General features: G+C 42.6%; 1 protein-coding gene across 1 annotated transcript in view; it reads right to left on the bottom strand.

Moving 5' to 3' along the window:
* sorbs2a (sorbin and SH3 domain containing 2a) overlaps positions 1–21,257 on the bottom strand; it is a 105,736-nt gene that overhangs the window by 53,025 nt on the left and 31,454 nt on the right. Inside the window, 1 exon segment of the mRNA XM_052126677.1 lies at positions 1,439–1,494. Within this exon segment, the coding sequence (XP_051982637.1) occupies positions 1,439–1,448 (10 nt within the window). The 5' untranslated portion in view covers positions 1,449–1,494.

Here is a 21,257-nt window from a genome sequence, read left to right as displayed (position 1 = left end):
ATAGTTTTTTGTAATTACACTATAAACTACTTTGTTTTTGCCATGAAAATAACCTTTGGTGCTAACATGGTATTATTTCCCATCCATCCATCCGTCCATCCATTCATCAAATTATTTTGATGTAGATTTTGTAGTTATTGCATTTCACATCAAATTTTCTCTGAATTTTAGCATATGAGCCAAACTCGTCTGTTACAGGACAGATCATAGTCAAAAAGACCTGTTTTCAGACCTCCCAGTTTTGCATTTTGCCATTGAAGGGCAGTATAATTGCTAATTATATTTATATTTAAACAATTAATCAGAAAAGTCAAAGAGAAATAATAATCAATATTTAAAATATAATTACTTCTTTAAGCAGTTCCCATCTTCTCATCATGATCAAATTTTTGGTTCTTAATCTTCTATGTTATTGATCTCCCCATCTATTATGTTTCCATCCACTACATCCTTGTATTCATCCTTGATATTATTTCTCTCCACTCCATTCTTGCATTCATGAGTACTCTGATTTGTCCTTGTAATTTGCTTTAAGGCTGGAAGTCTATTGCTGTATTTTATTCCTTAATAATGAAGGTAGTATTCTAAAAATAAGGCTGTCTGGACCCACTTCAATCTCATGATTATGTACAATGTTATCAAATGTATTTCAATAGGTTATATTTTTAATATGGGAAATAAGTGTAAAATATTGGTGTAATAGGCCTCATGTGCTTAACAATTTTGCCAATTACAGACATGAAAATAAGTTGTATTAGCACCAACTCTCTCCCCACCAGCCATCCCCCCATCCCCCCATTCACCAATGCCTACCTATGATATCCCCCATTCAGCCCACCCAAGCATAGCTGGCAGAAGCCAGGCCTGGGCGCTAGTGTTGCAGAAATTACATAATTCTACATACTGCTGATTTTACAATTAGATTAACATTACAATTAGGGCTGCGCAATTAATCGAAATTGCAATAGGAAAATGTGCGATTTCTAATCCGAAACAAGCTGCAATTGTATTACCCTTTTTTTTTACTCAGAATTCTGTGATGTTTAATTCACCGCTCTGACTGGTGTACATCTCGCAAATCAGAATGCAGTGCACTAAAAAGGTACCACAGAGAACTGAACAGAAATCAGGATGTGATTAAAGAAAAACAAAAAGGCATAAAGAAAAAACTGAAGGTTATACAACTATCACTAATGAAAAGACAAATCCCCCCCCAACACAAAAATATGTTTTTGAATACTGAATTTATTTTTATGTAAAATGTATGAATAAGGAAAAACATTTAGCAAAATTGCATTTAAAATCGTAATAGCAGTATATATAAAAGAAATCACATTATGATTTTTTTGTCCATATTTCACAGCCCTAATTACAATGATATATATATATAAAATATTAAATTGTATACTTTGGTATTGTTGTAAAATAACTGACATACCTGTATTCATGCTGAATATCTCCACCGAACTGTGTTCTGAAGAAGGACACTTTCACCTGAAACACATATTTCAACATATTTCTAATTATTCTAAAATGAATTCATTTGAACTCCATTATCAAACTTCAAAAGTAACCAGATGAGTCGAAGGCAGGAACACAAATCACATCTACATAAATGAATAATGCAATAAAAGTACATCTTATTATTTTCAACACCATAAAACTGTGATGACACTTTGTATTTTTATCTGTCTGGCACAGTTAGTATATATAGGGTGCGATTTGCTATCAGTAAATGTTGTCTTGTTTTCTTTGCTATGATGGAAATAAATGCATTTTGACAGGAAAATAATATACTGTAGGCCATAAAATTTCAGCATTTTCAAAATCTGCGATTAATCCTGATTAACTACAACAAATTATGCGAATATGCACACTAATAAGAATACTTTCTTCTATCCCATCTTAATATGCAGAGACAACTATAATTAAGTCATTCATAGATTCATTTTCTCAAAAACTGTAAACACTGTATCTATAGCGCTATAAAAATGTCTCTGTTTTGAGAGACACGCTGAGACCAACAATGTTACTCAACCAATGGCATGAGTTCAGGGTGGGACTACCTAATTGTTTGAACAACTTGTTCAGGGTATGTTCGGAAAGCTGTTTTGAAAACATTTCTGTAATTCCATTTGCCTCTAGTGTCACTGGATGTACATACACCAGTGTGTACACCAGGGCTGGACTGGGAAGAGAAATCGGCCCGGGATTTTACATGGAATTGGCCCAACTGTTGAGCAATGGGGGAGGGAGGGATGGGGGTGTTCCCTGTCCTTTTCTGTATATCGCGGCGCTGTTTTTTGGTCCGTTCGCGGTCCATTCAGCACATTTTGCGGCCGAACCACCGGCACGCTCGGTTCTCCCGATGGACATTCCGCACCTGATAGGCCCAAAAGTGCGTTGGCCCACCAGGAAAATGCCCGGTATGCCAGATTACCAGTCCAGCCCTGCCGGTACTTCAGCTTTAACCCAGGGTTATCATCTTTTTAAACACTGGGTTAAGATACATTTTAACCCTGCAGCAATGCATTTAATCACTTTAACCTGGGTTACAAAGCCCTGTTCTGGATAAGGATAACTTTGTATATTTCTGTGTTGGTCATGTCATGAAATACATGTATCTACTGACAAAACCCATGGTATACTAAGCTAATGAATCGCATTGACTTACTAAGGCCATTTGTTCCACAAATCATCTGAAAAAATCTAAACAAATAACTAGCAGCTGAGCCTGGTCAAGCAATGGAGAACTACAGTATTCAAGGGGAAGTGTACACCCGTGTCAGCTAGTCTATTACATAACCAGCATAATTGCCTGTAAACACAAGCTGCAGATGGCACTGACTGTTTGTTACACTCAAGTGCACCCAGAGGGCTTTGCACTAATATTGCGAGACACTAAACATGAGCTCAAAACTGAAGCAGTAGATCACAATAAAACACCTTAGCTGGAACTGAAAGAGAAACCTGCCATCCTGTATATCTTATATTACATTATTAAGGCTTAGAGTAATATTCTGGGTTGAATACAATTTAAAGCAGAAGTGTGTAATTTCTGCACCACTAGCATCACCAAAGAAAAATGACAAAAATAATGCCTAGGTTTCCTGAACACTTCCCCCTAACAGGTGGTCCTGCCCCAAACTCACACCATTGGATAATTGTTTTGGGAAATCAGCCATCTATCTGTAATTTAATATTGGATATGTGAAAGTATCTTAACATAAATAAATGCACACTTTAAAATATTATAAAATATTCTAACTGATTTGAAAACGGGGTGGATGGACAATTCTTTGATCATAGAAGCTGATGTGTCTAAACTGTACGTAAGTAAAAATAAATAAATATATAAGATAATCAATTTGACATAATGCACTCAATTACGGTCTCTTAAAGATGCTGTAAGTGATTTATTTCATGGGAAAGTATGTAAAGAAGTGTCTACTCCCTTAAAGATATTAATGAAATAAGTGTCCTGAGATATTTCACCAGTCCCTGTGACAGCTGTAGACTATGTAAACAGCAAACAAAAATGCATCTCTGACCGCAGACATTGACACTTTTCACCTGTCAATCATTGTGCTCATTCTCATTTGAAGAGAATCATTGAGGCTACGATTCATAATGTTTGACATTTGAAGGCGCTATTGTGCCAGTGTTGAATTTGACAGCCACAGGAACAACAATACTGCTGTTTTGCTCAGTTTTTGTCTCAAAATTATCTTTGGAGGGCAGGTTTTGAGATTAGGTGGCGTGGCTATTTCAACAGCTCAGTCGTGTGAAAGCTTCAGAACGCTAAAATCGCTTACAGAACCTTCAAGCTCTCTCTTCCACAAACACTTACACTTTACATGCATACACTTTTGTAGACACTGTCAATGGAATATCAGAGCAATAGATCAGCATGCAGTGAGGCATATGGGATAGATTTTCAAAGGGTACCAGTGGCATCATAACAGCTGCACACATACATAGGCATGTGATGAACCATATCTTTGTATGAAGTTCAAATCTGATGTGTTAATTAGATAAAGCAGAGATTTCAAGACCTCTTGTATGATCACATTAGGGAACAAGTAAATACACTTCCAAATATGTATAACAGATTGTGTGTTGTGTCTCTCTAGGGATCGTTCTCATTTTGTGAAGAAGTGAAGTAGGAAGACAAGGGAGGGATGCAGGGGAGTACAGGAATATGAAAGGAGTGAAGAAAGACAATCTCAAATCATGAATCCATCATAAACTGTGTCTCAGACACAGTCCATGCTCATGAATATAGTGTGTCTGCACAAAACTGATTTGACAGCTGATTCAGTGCAGTTCAGACAACGATGAGAACATCAATTTGTACAGTACCATATGACAGAAAATATTTAATTTGACAGCACTGCTGCTTTATTTGCAATTTATACATTAACAGGCAGTGTTGGGGAGTTAAGTATTTAAAATAAAAAATATAAGTAACTGTATTCCACTACAGTTACAATTTAAATAATTTTGATTACTGAAGAGATTACTTTGCATTTTATTGTCATTTGTTTCATTTAATACTTAGTCCTTTCAGATGGAAAACATTTATACATATAAATGATGCGATCCAAAGTGCATTTGAACAGCGGTGAAACACATTTCAAAAGTAACCCTCCAAACCCTGTTAACAGGCATTAATCAATCTCTCCTTTAAGCCTTTAAAATCATGCATTTAAAATTATCCAAAAGTATTTAAGAGTATTAGGGAGCATTTGAAAGCACATATTAAAGCTAGACTACCACTCATCTATTTGTGGCTTGCCTGGCAGAAAATCATGACTTCGTATTAAATTTTATTGCTAATTAAGATGTTCACTCGTGATTTGTGTGAATGGAAATAGAAGTCATTGTAGTTTTAGCGCCTTCATTTTATCAGAAAACTGCTGAAATCTACAACAAGCCATGTAAAAATAAATTTTACAAAACCTTTGTTACATTAACATGTTTTTTTCCTCTGTCCTCTTTCTAAAAATGGATTAGAACTGGAATTCCTGAAACGTTTGCAACAATCCCATAGCCATACATTTTGTTGTAAAAAATACACTTTAGATGGAAAATTGATTAAATAAATTTGCATTATGTATTACGATTATATATAATGCAAAAGAGACTCTACGGAAAGAAATGAATAAGCCTTAAAAATACATGATATAGAACTGCACTTTGCATAGAAATACAATACATATTGATGGTATTGTCCTATGAGAGGTTATAAATGGCTTTTAATAGGCTGTGACACTTCATCATCTTTATATGACAAAGCTGGTGGCAGGAAGCTTGTCTGTTTAATAAGGTAATTTTTTATGCCAATAGCTGAGTTAAATGTAAAACAGTTATAGACAACAAATAAGCTGTGTTTGAGTGTGTGTGTGTCTTGGAAGCATAAATACAATTGCTCTGAAAAGGTCACCATCGACTGCCAGCAAAATGCACATAAATAATTAGATTTAGAATATGTTTAAACCCATATAACAGATTTAAAGTCGAAGATAATTCAAGTCAGCTAAATAAATCTAGTCTACATTACTTGATAATAAATCTACAAAACAGCAGAGGGCAATATCAAGCTTCTGCTTGAACAACAAAATGAATGTTGATGTTTAGTCTGATTTGCAATTCCCAAGTCTTTGGGGAGTCTAAAATGCTATCTAAAGCTTGTGGGAGGGAGAGGAGGAAGCTATGAGAGGTTGTTTTGCTGTTGTGTATATGTGTGTGTGTTGTGCCATTTGAGGAGTGTGAGGGCTGTGTGGATTTCTAAAGTTGTGTCGGTTTATACTCAGGTTGTAATTAGGGTTCTATTGGAATTTAATTGGGCAAGTGTGTGTGTGTGTGTGTGTGTATTAGTGTGTGCGTGTGAGAGAGAAAGAGAGAGTCTAACACCAACACTCCAAAACCTAGTGAGCTGTCTCTGAAGGAAGAATTTTAACTCCTGACCCAAAGACAGTTTCAAAAGGTAGGCAGAACAATTATAACAATTATAATATAAATTATTAATAATCATAATTAATAAGCATGATATTTAAAGGAATACTATAATACCGGCTTTAATACAAGTTAATCTCAATCGACAGCATTTGTGGTATTATATTGATTACCACAAAAATCAACTACTTTAAAAAAGCTTGGTTACAGTGAGGCATTTACAATGGAAGCAAATTAAGAGTGTTTAAAGGCAGAAATGTGATGCTTGTAATTTAATTGAAAAAAACACTTACATTTATTATTTTGTTAAAACTTGTGTATTCAGCTTACAACAAGATGTTTAAATAGTTACAGTCATTTTAGGGTTTTGGGGTTTACAGCATTATGTTGTCATGGCAACTAAACTGTAACATTGGATATAACTTTACACAGAAAGAGTTAGCATGTTGATCGCACTAAAATCATGTTAACATATTGTTTACGTCTTGTGGCAATACTTTTGAAAACAGTTGAAACGTTTTCGGATTGACCCCATTCAATTCCATTGTAAGTGCCTTACTGTAACCCAGATTTTTGCTTTTTTTTAAGAAAAGGAGGGACAAGTCTAAATAAATTTTTATGGTAATCAACATTATTCCACAATTGAACTTAACTATCCTTTTATAATTAAATTAAATGTTAAGAAGCCTAGTTTTGGCCTTCGCGGCAGAAGTTGTTTCCTTCACAGAGAAGGCAAAAGAGAAATGTTCTGTATAAATCTACTTCATATAAATATTTACAAATAGACCATGTCAAGGACTGTTTGTTGGTGATGTCAAGTGACGTCATTGTTCCATGAACATTTCCTGCTTGTCAAAACAGAGAGTATTTAGCAGAGACGGGCCACTTCTATTAATATGAATGTGAGAAATTGGAACGCGCAACGGCAGCCAACAGTCAACCGCCTTAAATATACAGAAATTGCCTGTCAATCAACTTGAGAACACGCATGCGCATTAGCTATACAAGATGGTATAATTGCATTTATAGAGTAATCTGAGGTAAAGAAACAGTTTATTATACAAGTTGTGACAGAACAACACACGCTTCCAGTGGATCATTGTCGCCATGCCTCGTGATGGGTTTGCGTGATCCAAATGAAGAGCCTCGTCACCGCTGCCTTTAAACACAGAGCACAGCTCTCCTCAGGAGATTGGTTTCTACCTGCTGGCATATTTACAGGCCCAGGAATGGGGTGGGGAAGGTCCGGTGCGATTTAGATGCATCGCCGAACCTGCACCCTGGAACCCCGTCGCAAGATGGAGCACGAGTCAGATTGAAAGGTTATGGTTCAAAAGCCAGCTCGCTATTCTGGGGGCCTTGGTTGCGTATTGTTACTCATTTTAGGTGAGCATACACAAAATCCTTGAATAATAAGTATGCGCTAGACTACACTAATGACATCAGTCATTTATGAAGTCACTTCTCAGTCATAGAAGGCAGTTGCCTATGTAGGCAGTGGAGAGTGAGGCAGCTCACTGATTATGGAAAGGGCCTAAATATTCTATGTACTTGCTTTAATGCTCTTGCCTCTAAATGCTTTTATCTCTGCACAAACCATAGAGCCTCCCTCAGTCAGAGTCGCTGATTCATTAGTGGCTTCAGCTGTATGCCACAGACCACTCTCTATTTCCTATTAGTGCAATGAACTGTCTGGCACAGGACACAGCATGTAAATGACTTTAATGTTTTGAATGAAAGTATACCAGTCTGAAAACGAAAGACAGATACCTGGGGACAAAATCTCATTAGGTTTAATTAAATAGGGTCTGTTGGATAGTAGGGTTGTGCCGATGGACGGTGATGGCTGACCAACATCACGATGTAGAGCCACCATCGTGATGCCACGCCCCCTTTTGCGAGTCTTGCTAGTGTGACTCACTAATCCTAGTCTCTTCTATAGTTAACCCTAAAAACTTTGCAGGGATTGCTCTGTAAATTAAATTGAGAATATAACTAATGCATATATGCTATTTTAAATACTGTAGTATATGCCAGAGACGTGACGTGTTAGTCTGTGAAAATACCGTGTCAGGCAGGCTACACAAATATTGATTGTTAGCTTCGTCTTTTTTTTACATGTCTTACACTGTACATTTAGATTAAAATATTTTATGTTGTAGGCTACAAGAAAATAGCCTTTATTAATTAATTATTAGTAGTTGTAGTGTCTCAGAAATTCTTGCTCATTGTCACATAGCTCTTGTATACACTGAAGCGGCAGTTTAAGATAAACCCAGACCAGCGAACATCAAATAACTTTTGTCTGGTTAATACTTTTAAAGAAAAATTTCCTTGGCCATAAATCTATAATGTCAAATCAAATGAAAGAAACAAGGTGAATATGAATAACACACATTTATTAAAACATAGAAGAACAACAAATAAAACAAGAAAACGGAACAACACTCAGACCGAAACTCGGCATTAACATTTCACTTATAATTAGCAGCACAATTAACTTCAGCACAGGCTACAAAATAAATGATGTTATTGAAATATTGTAAAGTGGTCATATGAACTACACAAATGAACGTTTAAAAAATAATATGCAAAATCGAATAGCTCCAGAACGGATGGCTAAAAATGCGTAAAGAAGTCTAATATATTTCACCATAGACCATGTTTAAATTTCGATGTTTCTGGCCAGAAATACCAACATATTCACTTTATCTGGTTTTAATAAGCTGCGGATTGGAGTAACTACACTACCCGCTGTGCTGAAGACCCGCTCTGATGGAGTACTGGTAGCACATATGCACAGATATTTCCGTGCTAATCTTGCCATGAACGGAAACCTTTTGTCGTTCGTTTTCCACCAAGTCAGCGGGTCCTCTTCCCCATCAATGGCCATTTCCTGCAGGTACATGGTCATTTCTGCCTCGACCTTTTGCTCATCAGTGAGCATGGCTGTGGCTGCTGTCTTCACAAGAAGGCTGCCCAAAGACGACTTTTTTTCTTAGGCCCAATATATTAAAAAGCCCGGATGAGTAGGCTACTAATTAGTTGGGCTAGTAAAATAACGAAATGATAGTTTTTCAGTAGAAAATAGTATCTACGTAAAGAGATATATTAAAATAAAAAGTGCACAACTCTTCTTAAGTGGAAGAAATATTTTTCCCCCTTATGTGCAACCTATTGGAAAGCGCGGATGAGTCAGTTGGGATAGTAAAATAACGAAATTATAGTTTTTAAGTGGAAAATAGTATTTATGTAAAGAGATATATTAAAATAAAAAGTGCACATCTCTTCTTAAGTGAAAGCTAAAAAAAATGCTTCACGTGTCGTGCAACCTACTGATAAAGCGCCGACGAGTCATTAGTTGGGTTAGTAAAATAACGAAATTATAATTTGTCATATAATTTTTGAAAATTATATGAAATTATATAACCCCGCCCCGCCCCACCGACGATATCATCGTCCATCGCGATGTTTTACTGTCAACATCGTCAACTGCCAATTTAGGGGACATCGCCCAACCCTATTGGATAGTCCATAGTAAGAATGAAGGATGATATTGTTTTCTATGTGTTTTGGTATTTTATCACACATCCGTTCTTTTTACCCCAAAACATTTCCTGTCATCTTGACCATGTGCTGCTTAGGTGATGAATGTGACAAAACTCTTTTAAAACAATTTTGTTATCCCAGCCACTGCCTAGTTACAATAAAAGCATGGAAACTACATTTAACCTTGTGCGACCCTGCAGCCACATGTGTGGACGCTGTATTTTGGCTTTGCTATACGTTACGCATTATTGAAATTAATTTAAACTGACTGAACACTGTTCACAAGACTCTAGACTGTTATTTAATCTATTTAGTTATCTGTTATTTGTTGGTTGAATAATTGCTGTAGGAGGCAGCATTCTGAATGAGCTGCAGATTTCTAATTGTCTTTTTGAGAAGGCTGGTTAGGAGTCCATTGCTGTAGTCTACACTACTGGTGATGAATGCATGAACAAGTCTTGACTGGATACAAAACATCTAATTCTATCTAATGGCTATATCTTTTAGATGATAGTAGGCTGATTTAGTTATTGCTTTGATGGAGGCCTGACTCCAAAAATGATACCAAGAGCTCTTAATTTAATTTATTTATTTAAAAAAAATGTTTTTTGTCAATAGGCCCTTGGAGTCAAGGTATTCACCTTTGGAATTTCGCCTTTGTTGCCAAATACAATTACCTCTGTCTTATCATTGTTTAACTGAAGAAAGTTTTTGAAAATACAACTGTTAATTTCATCAATGCACAGAGAGTCTATGGGGCTGCAGTCATTTGTTGATAGGGCTAGATAGATCTGGGTATCGTCTGCATAGCTATGGTATGCAATTTGTTTGGCCTAGTGGGAACATATATAGATTGAACAGGAGCGGTGCAAGAATTGAGCCTTGTGGGTCTTGTGGGACGCACGTCATGGATGTCCACTCAGATTCATAGTTGCCTATGTTCACATATAGCCTAGTTTCCATCCATCTTTCACACTATTTTGTTATCGGCAAAGTAAACATGCGGAAAATTAAACTGCAACATTTTCCGCCTTCTGTCCGTTTACATTCAAATGGCCTTTTATCGATAAAAAAGGGTCTGCATGATGATGTCACGCCTAAAAAAACACTTTGTCGCATAAATTTTGGTTTGGCTCAAAATAAATCTGCCCTGAAGCCGTTTCCATTCAGAAATGTGTGTTTATCGCTAATTCGCCTCCCAGATGCGGTGGTGGCATAGTGGGCTAAAGCACATAACTGTTAATCAGAAGGTCGCTGGTTCGACACAATGGCCACCACCACTGTGTCCTTGAGCAAGGCACTTAACTCCAGGTTGCTCCGGGTAGATTGTCCCTGTAATAATCTCTGTAAGTCACTTTTGTATAAAAACATCTGCCAAATACATTCATGTAAATGTAGATTTCCCTAATTTTTTTCCTCCAAAGATTTGGTAAAATGGTGAGAATATTGAGACAATTCATTGAAATTAACCAGCTTACTATCATTTTAATTTCACAAATAAAAGCAATAAGAAGAGGAGGAATTGCAATCAAAAGGGAACAGTTGCCCTTCTGATAGGACTCTAATCCTGATGTTGCACCTATCGTAGATTGGCACCGGTTCTGACCCGCAAGCGGATCGTCATTGTTCAAGCTGGCAACCTGCACCAAGTAGTGGCAGAAACTTTCTGTCTCAGTGTAAGGACCATCAATCGATGTGAATATGCTGTCTGCACCCCTATTAAATGATGCGGTGTAATATCAGGGTTTCATATGATACATTCCTGATTCATTATTTTGAACAATTATGTAATCAAAAACATCACAGTTACAACTGCATTGTCTGGCATATTTCTCCAGCAACTTTTAATGACCAACTGAACTTGATAATCATCTAAAATGTATTTTAGCTACATAATGCACATTTATATTTTCTGAAGAAGCAGTAAATGTGATTTGAGGTAAAGAGGGTTAGATTTAAAATATTTAAACGTTTTAAAATTTTCAAAAGCTTGTTTTGGAAAAATAGTTCTGATAGTTTATAGTCTTGAAAAAAGTGCAGAATATTTTGAGAACGTCATTCATAGGACTTTATTAATCTACAGAGCAGGGTAAAGCTAATTTAAGTTTGAGAATAGAAAAGGCATATATAGGTCTAAAAAAAAGTTTTTTTTCGTTTGGCAATTAATTTTTTTAATTTTATGCTTTTTTCGTTGGTTAATTAATTTTTTCATTTAATGCTTTTTTCGTTTAGTAATTTATTTAATTGAATACAGGGGGTTTTGCCTAAACTAAACAACAATTTAATAGAATTGGGCTGTAAGAGTTCCAAAAATGAAAAAAATACTGAAGATTTTCTCCTAGAATTGTGCACAGAAATTATATGTTCCCTTTACAAAAAGCTTCACTATGATGCTGCGCTGCTAAGCGCTACGGGGAACAACCCTTGTTGTGACCAAGCCGAATAATGTGTGCAACACGTCAATGAAAATTGACCGGAATTTATAGCCTCGGCTGATGTAATCATTAGATGCACCTGCGGCCAGGCTATAAGGCTATAAATGGATATGTCACCAGGTGTCGTCAGAAACTCTTTAGAGCGATTCTGTTTCTGTGTGTTTTACAAACCCTGTCAATACATTCTTTCCTCTGTTAGGAGTTAGAATTCATTAGACAGTGCGCAGTGAATATTTTCCTCTTTTCTCTTCTGTTTAGAAAATATATATATATATATATATATATATATATAATTTCTAAAAAGAAAAAAAAAAAGAGGAAATGACTGAAAGCCGCAAACACTGCATACGTTTTTGCTGTTTGTTTTGGGGGTAAGAGCACGCTGCTCTCGCGTTGCAGCAGGGCGGGTGCGAGCACTGCGATTTGCTTTAACAGGCAAAGTGCTTCGTGCTCGCCTCGCTTGCTTCCGGGAGTCAGCACTCATGAAAAAAAAAAAAAGATCATTCGTGGGGCTCTTGCATGGATTTGGCTGAGGAGCAAGAGACGGGTTGATCCCTTTCTCTCACTCTCTCCCCAAACCCAGCTGGTACTTCACAAGATCTCGGCTGCTCCGACGCTTCTTCGGATCATGAGGAGGATCGTGATTCTCTTTCCGCCTCCGAGGTTTGCGTCCGCGATAAAAAAATCTACGGAGGAATTGCTCGATGTTGTTACTCGTGCGGTTGCCAGATTGGACTGGCCACGCGAAAAAGAGACCCCCAAATGCTCCAAATTAGGGGATAGATTTTATCTTCCAGTCTAAGAAAGGGAACGCCTCATGGGTCCCTTCCCTTCTTTGAAAACCTCCATGAACAACCCCTAAAAAAATAAATAAAAAAAATATATATATTTTCTTCCCGTGTTCACATACCCTTGACGTCATTATATTCGACTATCGTGGGTGCTGAGGCACGGGGGTATTCAGTGATGCCGCCGGTCGAAGAGACGCTTGCGGACTATCTCTCGCCGGGCTCGGCATCGTCACATAAGAAGCCCTCTCTCCCCTCAAAGCCTTGTAGGACAACCTCCACTTTAGTGGGAAGGGCTTATCAAGCAGCAGGTCAGGCTGGTGCTGCTCTGCACACTATGCTGTTTTACAGGAGTACCAGGATGACCTCCTGGACGACCTGAATGTGGGTTCTGCACTTGACGAGCAAGCCTCAGACCCGCCTCGGTCCTGACTGAAGGGAGGCTCAAAAGCAAAGTGTGGCGAGTCGTGCTCCTCCTCCCAGGGATTGGGGACCAGCCCCCGAAGCAAGACCTCAGGACTATAAATTCTAGTAAGTGAAAACCCTGACGGTCTTGCTCCTAGATTAGGGGGTAGCTCCCCTCGGGACGGGGCGCGTGCGTCACTTCACCCCTCCCGGTACCCCCTCGAAGCCCCTCCATTCCCGCCACCGCTTGGTGTTTCGGGTTGCAGAGGCTTCCGTCAAAATTGGGTGTTTTCGCTGTTCCTGCATTTTATTCAGGACGTGAAACACTCGACAACCCCTCAACAGGAAGTGTTAAAATATAATACCCATCTCAGAGATCCTGGCAGCGTGGAAACTTCTGCCAGATATATTCTTTTCTGTGGGTCTTATAAGGGCATCAGGATTTAATTCACTTGCCGCTTTTCCGTGTTTCAATGGCGTGTTCTCACTACCGTAATCCGGATTTCTTTTTATGTAAAAACAAAAAACTCAATCTCCTGGTTAAAGGGGCCATGGTATGTGTTCCCCTTCCAGAGAGAGATAGGTTATTACACTAAATACTTCCCGTTTCCCATGGAGGGTGAGGGGTGGCGTCTGGCTTAGATCTTAAAGCTTGAACAACCCGTGGGTGTTCAAGTCCAAGATGATGCCTGTCAAGACGGTCGTGGCTCAAGCCCTACAACTCGTTTGGCTGGTCACCATTGATCTTATGACACCCTTCTATACTTCATTTAGAAGGTCTTCCACAACATGGAAAGTTCCTGAGGTTCGCTTCCGGGGGCGAAGTCTTCCAGGGTCAGGTTCTTTCACTCAGCCTAGCCCTTTTTACCCGCACATTCACAATGCATGATGTAGTGCTGGCTCCTTGCGACTCTGGGGCATCTGCATTCTGAATTATGTAGACGACTGGCTGATCCTAGCGCAGTTCCAGGAACTGGCAGTTCAGCACAGGGACATCGTCTTAGCTCATCTGTTTCTCTGGGGTTGAGGCTCAACGCCAAGAAAAGCGTCCTCTCTCCCACTCAGAACACTGTCTATCGGGGCATCGTATGGAGTTCAATCACAATGCGGGCACAACTGTCTCCCGCTTGGATTGAGTCCATTCAGATCACCCTGAGCAAAGTCAGGCTAGGTCAAGGTTGCACTGTTATCAGTATCAACGATTTCCAGGTCTCAGGGCGACCGTGTCCACGGTGATCCCTCTGGAAATTCTGCTCATGAGACCGTTTTTGTTGTGGCCAAAAGCCAGGGGATTTCTTCCAAGGGCCAAAACCCCTAGGCTAAAAAGGGTTACGCGCCTCAGGCTTCGTTCCCTTTCTATGTGGTTCAGACCCCGGTTTTCTGCCTTGGGTCCCACTCTAGGTGCGTCTTGTTGTCGCAGGCTGCTAACGACAGATGCCTCCCTGATGGGCAGGGTAGCGGCCTTAAGTGGTCGTCCAGCTTAAGGGGATAGGAGGGTCATCAGCTCGGTTGTCACAGTCACTGTCTCGGGTTGATGGCTGTATTTCTGGCCCTGAAATACCTCCTCCTGAGGCTGCCATGTCTTGGTGCGGGTGGACAATACAGCGGTAGCCTCTTACATAAATCATCAAGGAGACCCACGTTCTTGTCAGCTGTATTTCTGACACGTCGGGTTCTCCTTAGGGCCCAGGGCAAGCTCCTGTCACTCAGGTCAGTTATATCCCTGGATGCCCGTATATGGGAGCAGATTTACGGTCCAGACAGAAAATACTAACGGGGGAGTTAAGAACTCCACCCTAAGGTAGTAGTTGCCCAGAGTTCGCCAGCAAGGGTTTTTGCCTCTTACTGATAGCACCGCGCTGGCCAAACAGGGCTTGGTTCTCGGAGCTAATCTCTTTCTTGGACGGCTCGCCTTGGGCGATTCCGAACAGGAAGGATCTTCTATCTCAGGCACAGGGCAATATTTCATCCCTGCCCCAAATTGTGGAAACTTTCATGTTTGGCCCCTAAGGGTACCAACTGAGGGACACAGGGCTCTCTCCTGAGGTTATCGAGATCTTTTTAAATGCCAGGCTTTTTCCACTTGGAACAAGTTTGGGTGACATCTTAGGGCAGAAGAGGACCTCTTCGCCTCTATGAATAGCGCAATGTCTCCTCTACTTCTCCCTGAAATCACCCAGCCCCCTTGGGTCTGGACGTTAAGACACATACATGACCCAGAATGCGTCTGTATGCGTTTCTTTCCCCGGTTTCTCTGCTCCCGGGAGTCTTGGCAATGTTCACCAGCAAGGGTCTTGCCTCCTATTAATGGCTCTGTGCTGGCCGAACAGGATATGTTTCTCGGAGTTAATTCCTCTCCTCGATGGCTCGCCTTGGGCGATTCCGAACAGGGAGGACCTTCTCATCCTTGGCCCGAATTGTGAAACCTTTCATGTCTGGCCCCTAAGGGTACCAAATGAGGTTCACAGGGTTTTCTCTTGAGGTTATCGAGACCATTTCAAGTGCTAGGGCTCCCTCCACTTGGAACTGATCTGGGTAGATTTTACAGGGCAGAAGAGGACCTCTTCGCCTCTGTTGATAGCGCAATGTCTCCTCTACTTCTCCCCGAGTCGCCCAGCAACCCCCTGGCTGATCATAGTAACGCTCTCCTCCTCTAAAACCTTGGCTAGAGGTCTCCCTCTGCAGCAAGTTTGTGATGCGGCAGGCTGGTCTTCTCTGCTCACATTCATCAGTTTTTATGACAAGTTTGTTTTGCGATCAGGTTCTCTTCGCACACATTCATCGAACTTTATGGGTTAGATGCTTTGCTACTCCGGACTCTTATGTCCTTGAGTCGACATCTCAGCCCATGCCTAAACAAGTTTGTGATGCGGCAGGTTGTCCTCTCCGCACACATTCATTGGACATTTCTAGTTTGGATGTTCTACACTCCGGGCTCTTATGCCCTTGAGTCGACATCTCAGCTCATGCCTGAACAAGTTTGTGATGCGGCAGGCTGGTCCTCTCCACTCACATTCATCAGTTTTTATGACAAGTTTGTGTTGCGATAGGGTTCTCTTCGCACACATTCATCGAACTTTATGGGTTAGATGCTTTGCTACTCCGGGCTCTTATGCCCTTGAGTCGACATCTCAGCCCATGCCTAAACAAGTTTGTGATGCGGCAGGCTGGTCCTCTCCGCACACATTCATCAAAATGTAACGGTTTAGATGTTTATGCTACTCCAGACTCTTATGCCCTTGAGTCGACATCTCAAGCTCATGTCTGAGACCTCTCGCGTTTTTGTGAGTACACTGCACAACCGTAGGGTTCCGGACAGCCCCAAGTGCGGCGGTGTGGGTATTGCGTTCCCCGTAGCGCTTAGCAGCGCAGCATCATAGTGAAGCTTTTTGTAAAGGGAACGTCTCGGGTTACATGTGTAACCCTTGTTCCCTGAAAAAAGCGGGAATCTCGTTCAGCTTTTTTCAGGGAACAAGGGTTACACATGTAACCCGATACATTTTTTGTACTGTTGGCTAATTCCATGACTGCCGTCTATTTTTTTAAATGGTGTGGAAAATAAACTTTAATAAATAATCAGATGGATACTGATAACGACTCGGTTACTATCGTAACCTCGGTTCCCTGAGAGGAGGGAACGAGTATTGCGTAAGTAGCTTACGCTATGGGAAAACTCCGTTTCTCGAGAAATATTGAAGTCTTTATGTAAAACGCATTGCAGCTGCACAGCAGACAGCAATGAGCGAGGCAGCTCGGTCATTGGCTGTGCTGCGGCAACTTGCTCGAACCAATGACGGGGCGACTCTGAACGCGCAACCAATGAGCGCGCTTCACGCTCGCGCGCACAGAGCCCGCCAAGATGGGCGTGGCTAAGGCTATATATTAGGTGCCCCGTCATGAGAGTTCTTTAGGTTCAATCGACTGAAGCGACTGACCAAGCACAAGCACGGCAGCTTACGCAATACTCGTTCCCTCCTCTCAGGGAACCGAGGTTACGTTAGTAACTGAGTTGTTCCCTCTCGAGAGGTCTCTCCTATTGCGTAAGTAGCTTACGCTAATGGAACACCATGCAAAACGCCGTGCGTGCTGACTTCTCTCTATAAAGCCAGAGGCAGATGCCTGAGCCTTAAAGCAAAGTGATTATTCAACGAGCCGGCCAACGGCGAGCTATATAATGGGATAATACAGAGAATACAAGGTGGCCCATGGTGGGGCGCTCATTGTAAAAACACAAGCACATATTTTATGTACTGATTTTTTTATTTACTGATATGCATAAAAAACCCTCTAAGTCAGTCAGAGACAGACCTTATAAGGGAGGAGATAATGCTCAGCGTATACATACTCCAGTCCATACTACAGTCAGGCTGATAGAATGTTGGAATGCAATGAGGGGACCTGTAGGTTATAAAACCTGATAAATGTCAAAGGCGAGGCCCAGCCTGCCGCCGCGCAAATATCCTCAATGGGTATCCCACTCGACCACGCCCACGAGGAGGCCATGCTCCTCGTAGAGTGAGCTCTGACGCATAAGGGGCATTGAAGGCCCTTGGCTTCATAAGCCAGCGCGCTATAGCATCTACTATCCAGCGCGATTTTCTTTGCTTTGAAACTGTGAGACCTTTAGTGTGGCCGCCAAAGCATATGAATAATTGTTCCATCTGTCTGAACGAGGCAGAACGTTCCAAGTATACTCTGAGCGCCCTGACCGGGCAGAGTAAATTAGCGTCGCTTTCGTCTGCTGGAGACGATAGCGCTGCCAGAGATATCACCTGTACTCTGAAGGGTGTGGAGAGCACTTTAGGAATATACCCGTGCTTTGGCCTAAGGACAACTCTGCAGTCCTTAGGTCCAAATTCCAAGCAAGCAGCGCTTGATGACAGCGTGTGCAGGTCGCCCACTCTCTTGACTGAGGCGAGTGCCAGCAAGAGCGCAGTTTTAAGTGAGAGCTGTTTAAGGTGCACGGTTCGGAGAGGTTTGAACGGGGCACTCTTGAGTGCGTCCAGGACCGTGGCCTGGTCCCAGATCAGTACCGAGGGGGGCGAGGAGGGTTCATCCTCCTAGCGCCTCTTAGGAAACGAATGATTAGGTCGTTTTTCCCTAATGAGCTCTCTTTATCAGGATTGTGTGACGCTGCTATGGCAGCCACATAGACTTTGAGCGTGGAGGGTGTGCGGCCCGCCTCCAGCAGCTCTTGCAAAAAGCCGAGTACGCTTGGTATCTTGCACGATTTGGGGTTCAAGCTCTTGGTATCACACCAGTCACTGAACACTTTCCACTTTTGGGCATATAAGCGCCTCGTAGAGGGCGCTCGCGCCTCAGTGATGGTTCTCAACACTCCGCTGGGGAGGTTCTCTGGAACCCGTTGAGGGGCCATGCATGAAGGGCCCACAGATCGGGGCGGGGATGAAGAATCATCCCGTTGGCCTGCCCGAGGAGGTCCAGCCTCAACGGAATCGGCCATGGGGCAGATTGCATCATCTGCATTAGTTCTGGAAACCACGTCTGGTTCTTCCAGAGTGGGGCTACCAGGAGCACTGCACATTTCACCTCCCTGATCCGACTGATGACCTGAGGTAGCATCGCGATCGGGAAAAGCACACAAGGGGTGGCTCGGCCAGACTTGGGCGGCAGCGTCCGTGCTCTTTGAGAAGAAAAGAGGGCAGTGCGCATTTTCCCTGGAGGCGAAGAGGTCGACCTCTGCCTCGCCAAAGGTTTGCCATAACCACTGAACCGTCAGGGGTGGAGAGACCATTCTCCTGGGAGAACTTTGTCTCTGGACAGCATGTCCGCTCCCTGGTTCAGGGCGCCTGGCACATGCGCTGCTCTCAGCGGCGCAGGTTGTGCTGTGACCATAAGATGAGCTCCTGGCCATAGAGTGCAGGGAGCTCGACCTGAGTCCACCCTGGCGATTTATATACGATACTACCGTCATGTTGTCCGTTCGGACCAGGACGTGTTTGTTTTTCAGGTACGGAAGCAGGGCTCTGAGAGCCAAGGCAACCGCTTTCATTTCCAGACAGTTTATATGTAGGCGCTTTTCCGGGTTTGACCAAAAACCGGAGACAGGCCTGCCCTCGTAAAGGGCCCCCCATCCTATTTTGGAGGCATCTGTCGTGATCATTCTTCTCCGTGTGTTCACGCCCAGACTCACGCCGGTTTGATACCAGTCGACGGCCTTCCAGGGCGTCAGGGCTTTTATACAGCCGTGATTCGCTCTGATTAAAAAGTGGCCCGAGCGCCACGCGTGAGTGGGGACACGGCTCTTGAGCCAGCTTTGGAGAGGACGCATGTGCAACAATCCTAGCTGGAGTACAGCTGATGCAGAGCGCCATGAGACCGAGCATCCTTTGAAATCGTTTGACGGGATTAGCCAATCGTCGAGGTAATTCAGTATTCGCACTCCCCGCTGTCTCAGGGGGGAAAGTGCTGCGTCCATACATTTCGTGAATGTACGGGGGGCCAATGATAGGCCGAATGGTAGTACTGTGTACTGGTATGACTGTCCCTCGAAAGCGAATCTCAGAAATGGCCTGTGATGAGGCGCTATCGAATGTGAAAGTAAGCGTCTTTCAAATCCACTGATAGAAACCAATCCCGGGCGAACTTGCGCGAGGATATGTTTGGTCGTTAACATTCTGAACGAGCGAATCATTAAAGCTTTGTTCAGATGTCTGAGATCTAGGATGGGGCAGAGGCCACCGTCCTTTTCGGACGAGAAAGTAGCGGCTGTAAAAACCTGCCTTGCTCATAGAGGGAGGAACAGTTTCTATAAGCCCTTCTCTATCAGTTTGAGCACCTCGGTGCGTAGAACATGTGAAACATCTTTCCTCACTTTCGTCTCGACCACCGCTGAAAAGCGGGGTGGTCTCTGGCGAATTGAAGCGAGTAACCATGTTTTATTATGTTCAAAACCCATTTCGGCATGTCGGGATTTTTCCCAGGCTTTTGCTTGCACAGATATGGGCTGAATGCTGGCTGGGGCATGTCGCAGTGACGTATGGGCCCTGCGTGATTGCCTTGTGCTAACACTGAGCTTACAGCTCTCAGAGGCGCAGGAGCGCACTGAGCAGCTTTGTTGAGGGCCGAGTGCAGGGGTGCGTGTGAGATTACAGGCACGCGCGCTATCTCCGTAATGCTCGCAGCATGAGCTGGAGAAATGTTTGAAACTTTATAGATAGTGTTTACGGGTGGGGGTGCATACATTGTAATAGGCACGCGCGCCAATTTCATAAAGCTTCCCGTTCTTAGCGGGGAGTTTCTTGGCTCGCGCGTCGCATCTGTGATGCTCGCGGCATAAGCCAGAGAACTTTTTGAAACTGTATGGGCAGCGCTTATGGGTGGGGGTGCATATACCGTAGTAGGCACGTGCGCCATTTTCATAAAGCCTCCCGCTCGCGGCAGGGGGTTTTTGGGCATGTATACAGTGTTTGTGTGTAGGAGTGCATGCATGACAGCAGGCACGCGCGCTACCTTTATAGTATTTCCCGCTTTTACTGGGGAAGTGTTTAGAACTGTGGGAACAGTGATTGTGTGTAGTGGTGCATACATGACAATAGGCACACGATCCACATTTATGGGGCATCCAGCTTGAGCTGGGGAAGTATTCGGCACTGTTTGGACAGTATTGATATGTGGGAATGCGCACTTTAGTGTGGACACGTGACCCCTTAGTGACACAGGCAGAAAATGACTCTTTTTGTGATTTCTGTGTGTTGCCGTTAAAACGGTGTTTGATTGCAGGTGAGCGAGTTCTGTGACTGGCCCATTGACTGCTGTACAGACATTTCCAGCTGCCTGTAAGGGGACTGGGTAATGCCTTGCAGGAACCACTCGTCCAGCTGGCTGCGGGCAGGTTCTTCCGGAGAAGACCTGTCGAGCCCGAGGTCTTCCACGGCTTTGGACAGGATGCGGACGATCTCTGAGTCCATGCTGGTGCCCCTGCTCGTGTCCGCTAATGTCGACGGCGCGGGGTCGAAGGCCGACCCCGGCCAGTCGTCGGATGCAGCGTTAATGGAAAGGCTGTCATTCTTTTCACCGTCGTCCCCTGAAGCGCCGAACGAGACGAGACCCACCGCTCCGGAGGGGTGCTGGTCTGCCTGCGTGAATTGAACTGGTGGCA

Source organism: Xyrauchen texanus, chromosome 5, assembly GCF_025860055.1.
Source record: "Xyrauchen texanus isolate HMW12.3.18 chromosome 5, RBS_HiC_50CHRs, whole genome shotgun sequence".
Lineage (NCBI taxonomy): Eukaryota > Metazoa > Chordata > Actinopteri > Cypriniformes > Catostomidae > Xyrauchen > Xyrauchen texanus.
Note: the sequence above shows the minus strand (reverse complement) of the source record. Positions and strands in the feature narration are given on the sequence as shown.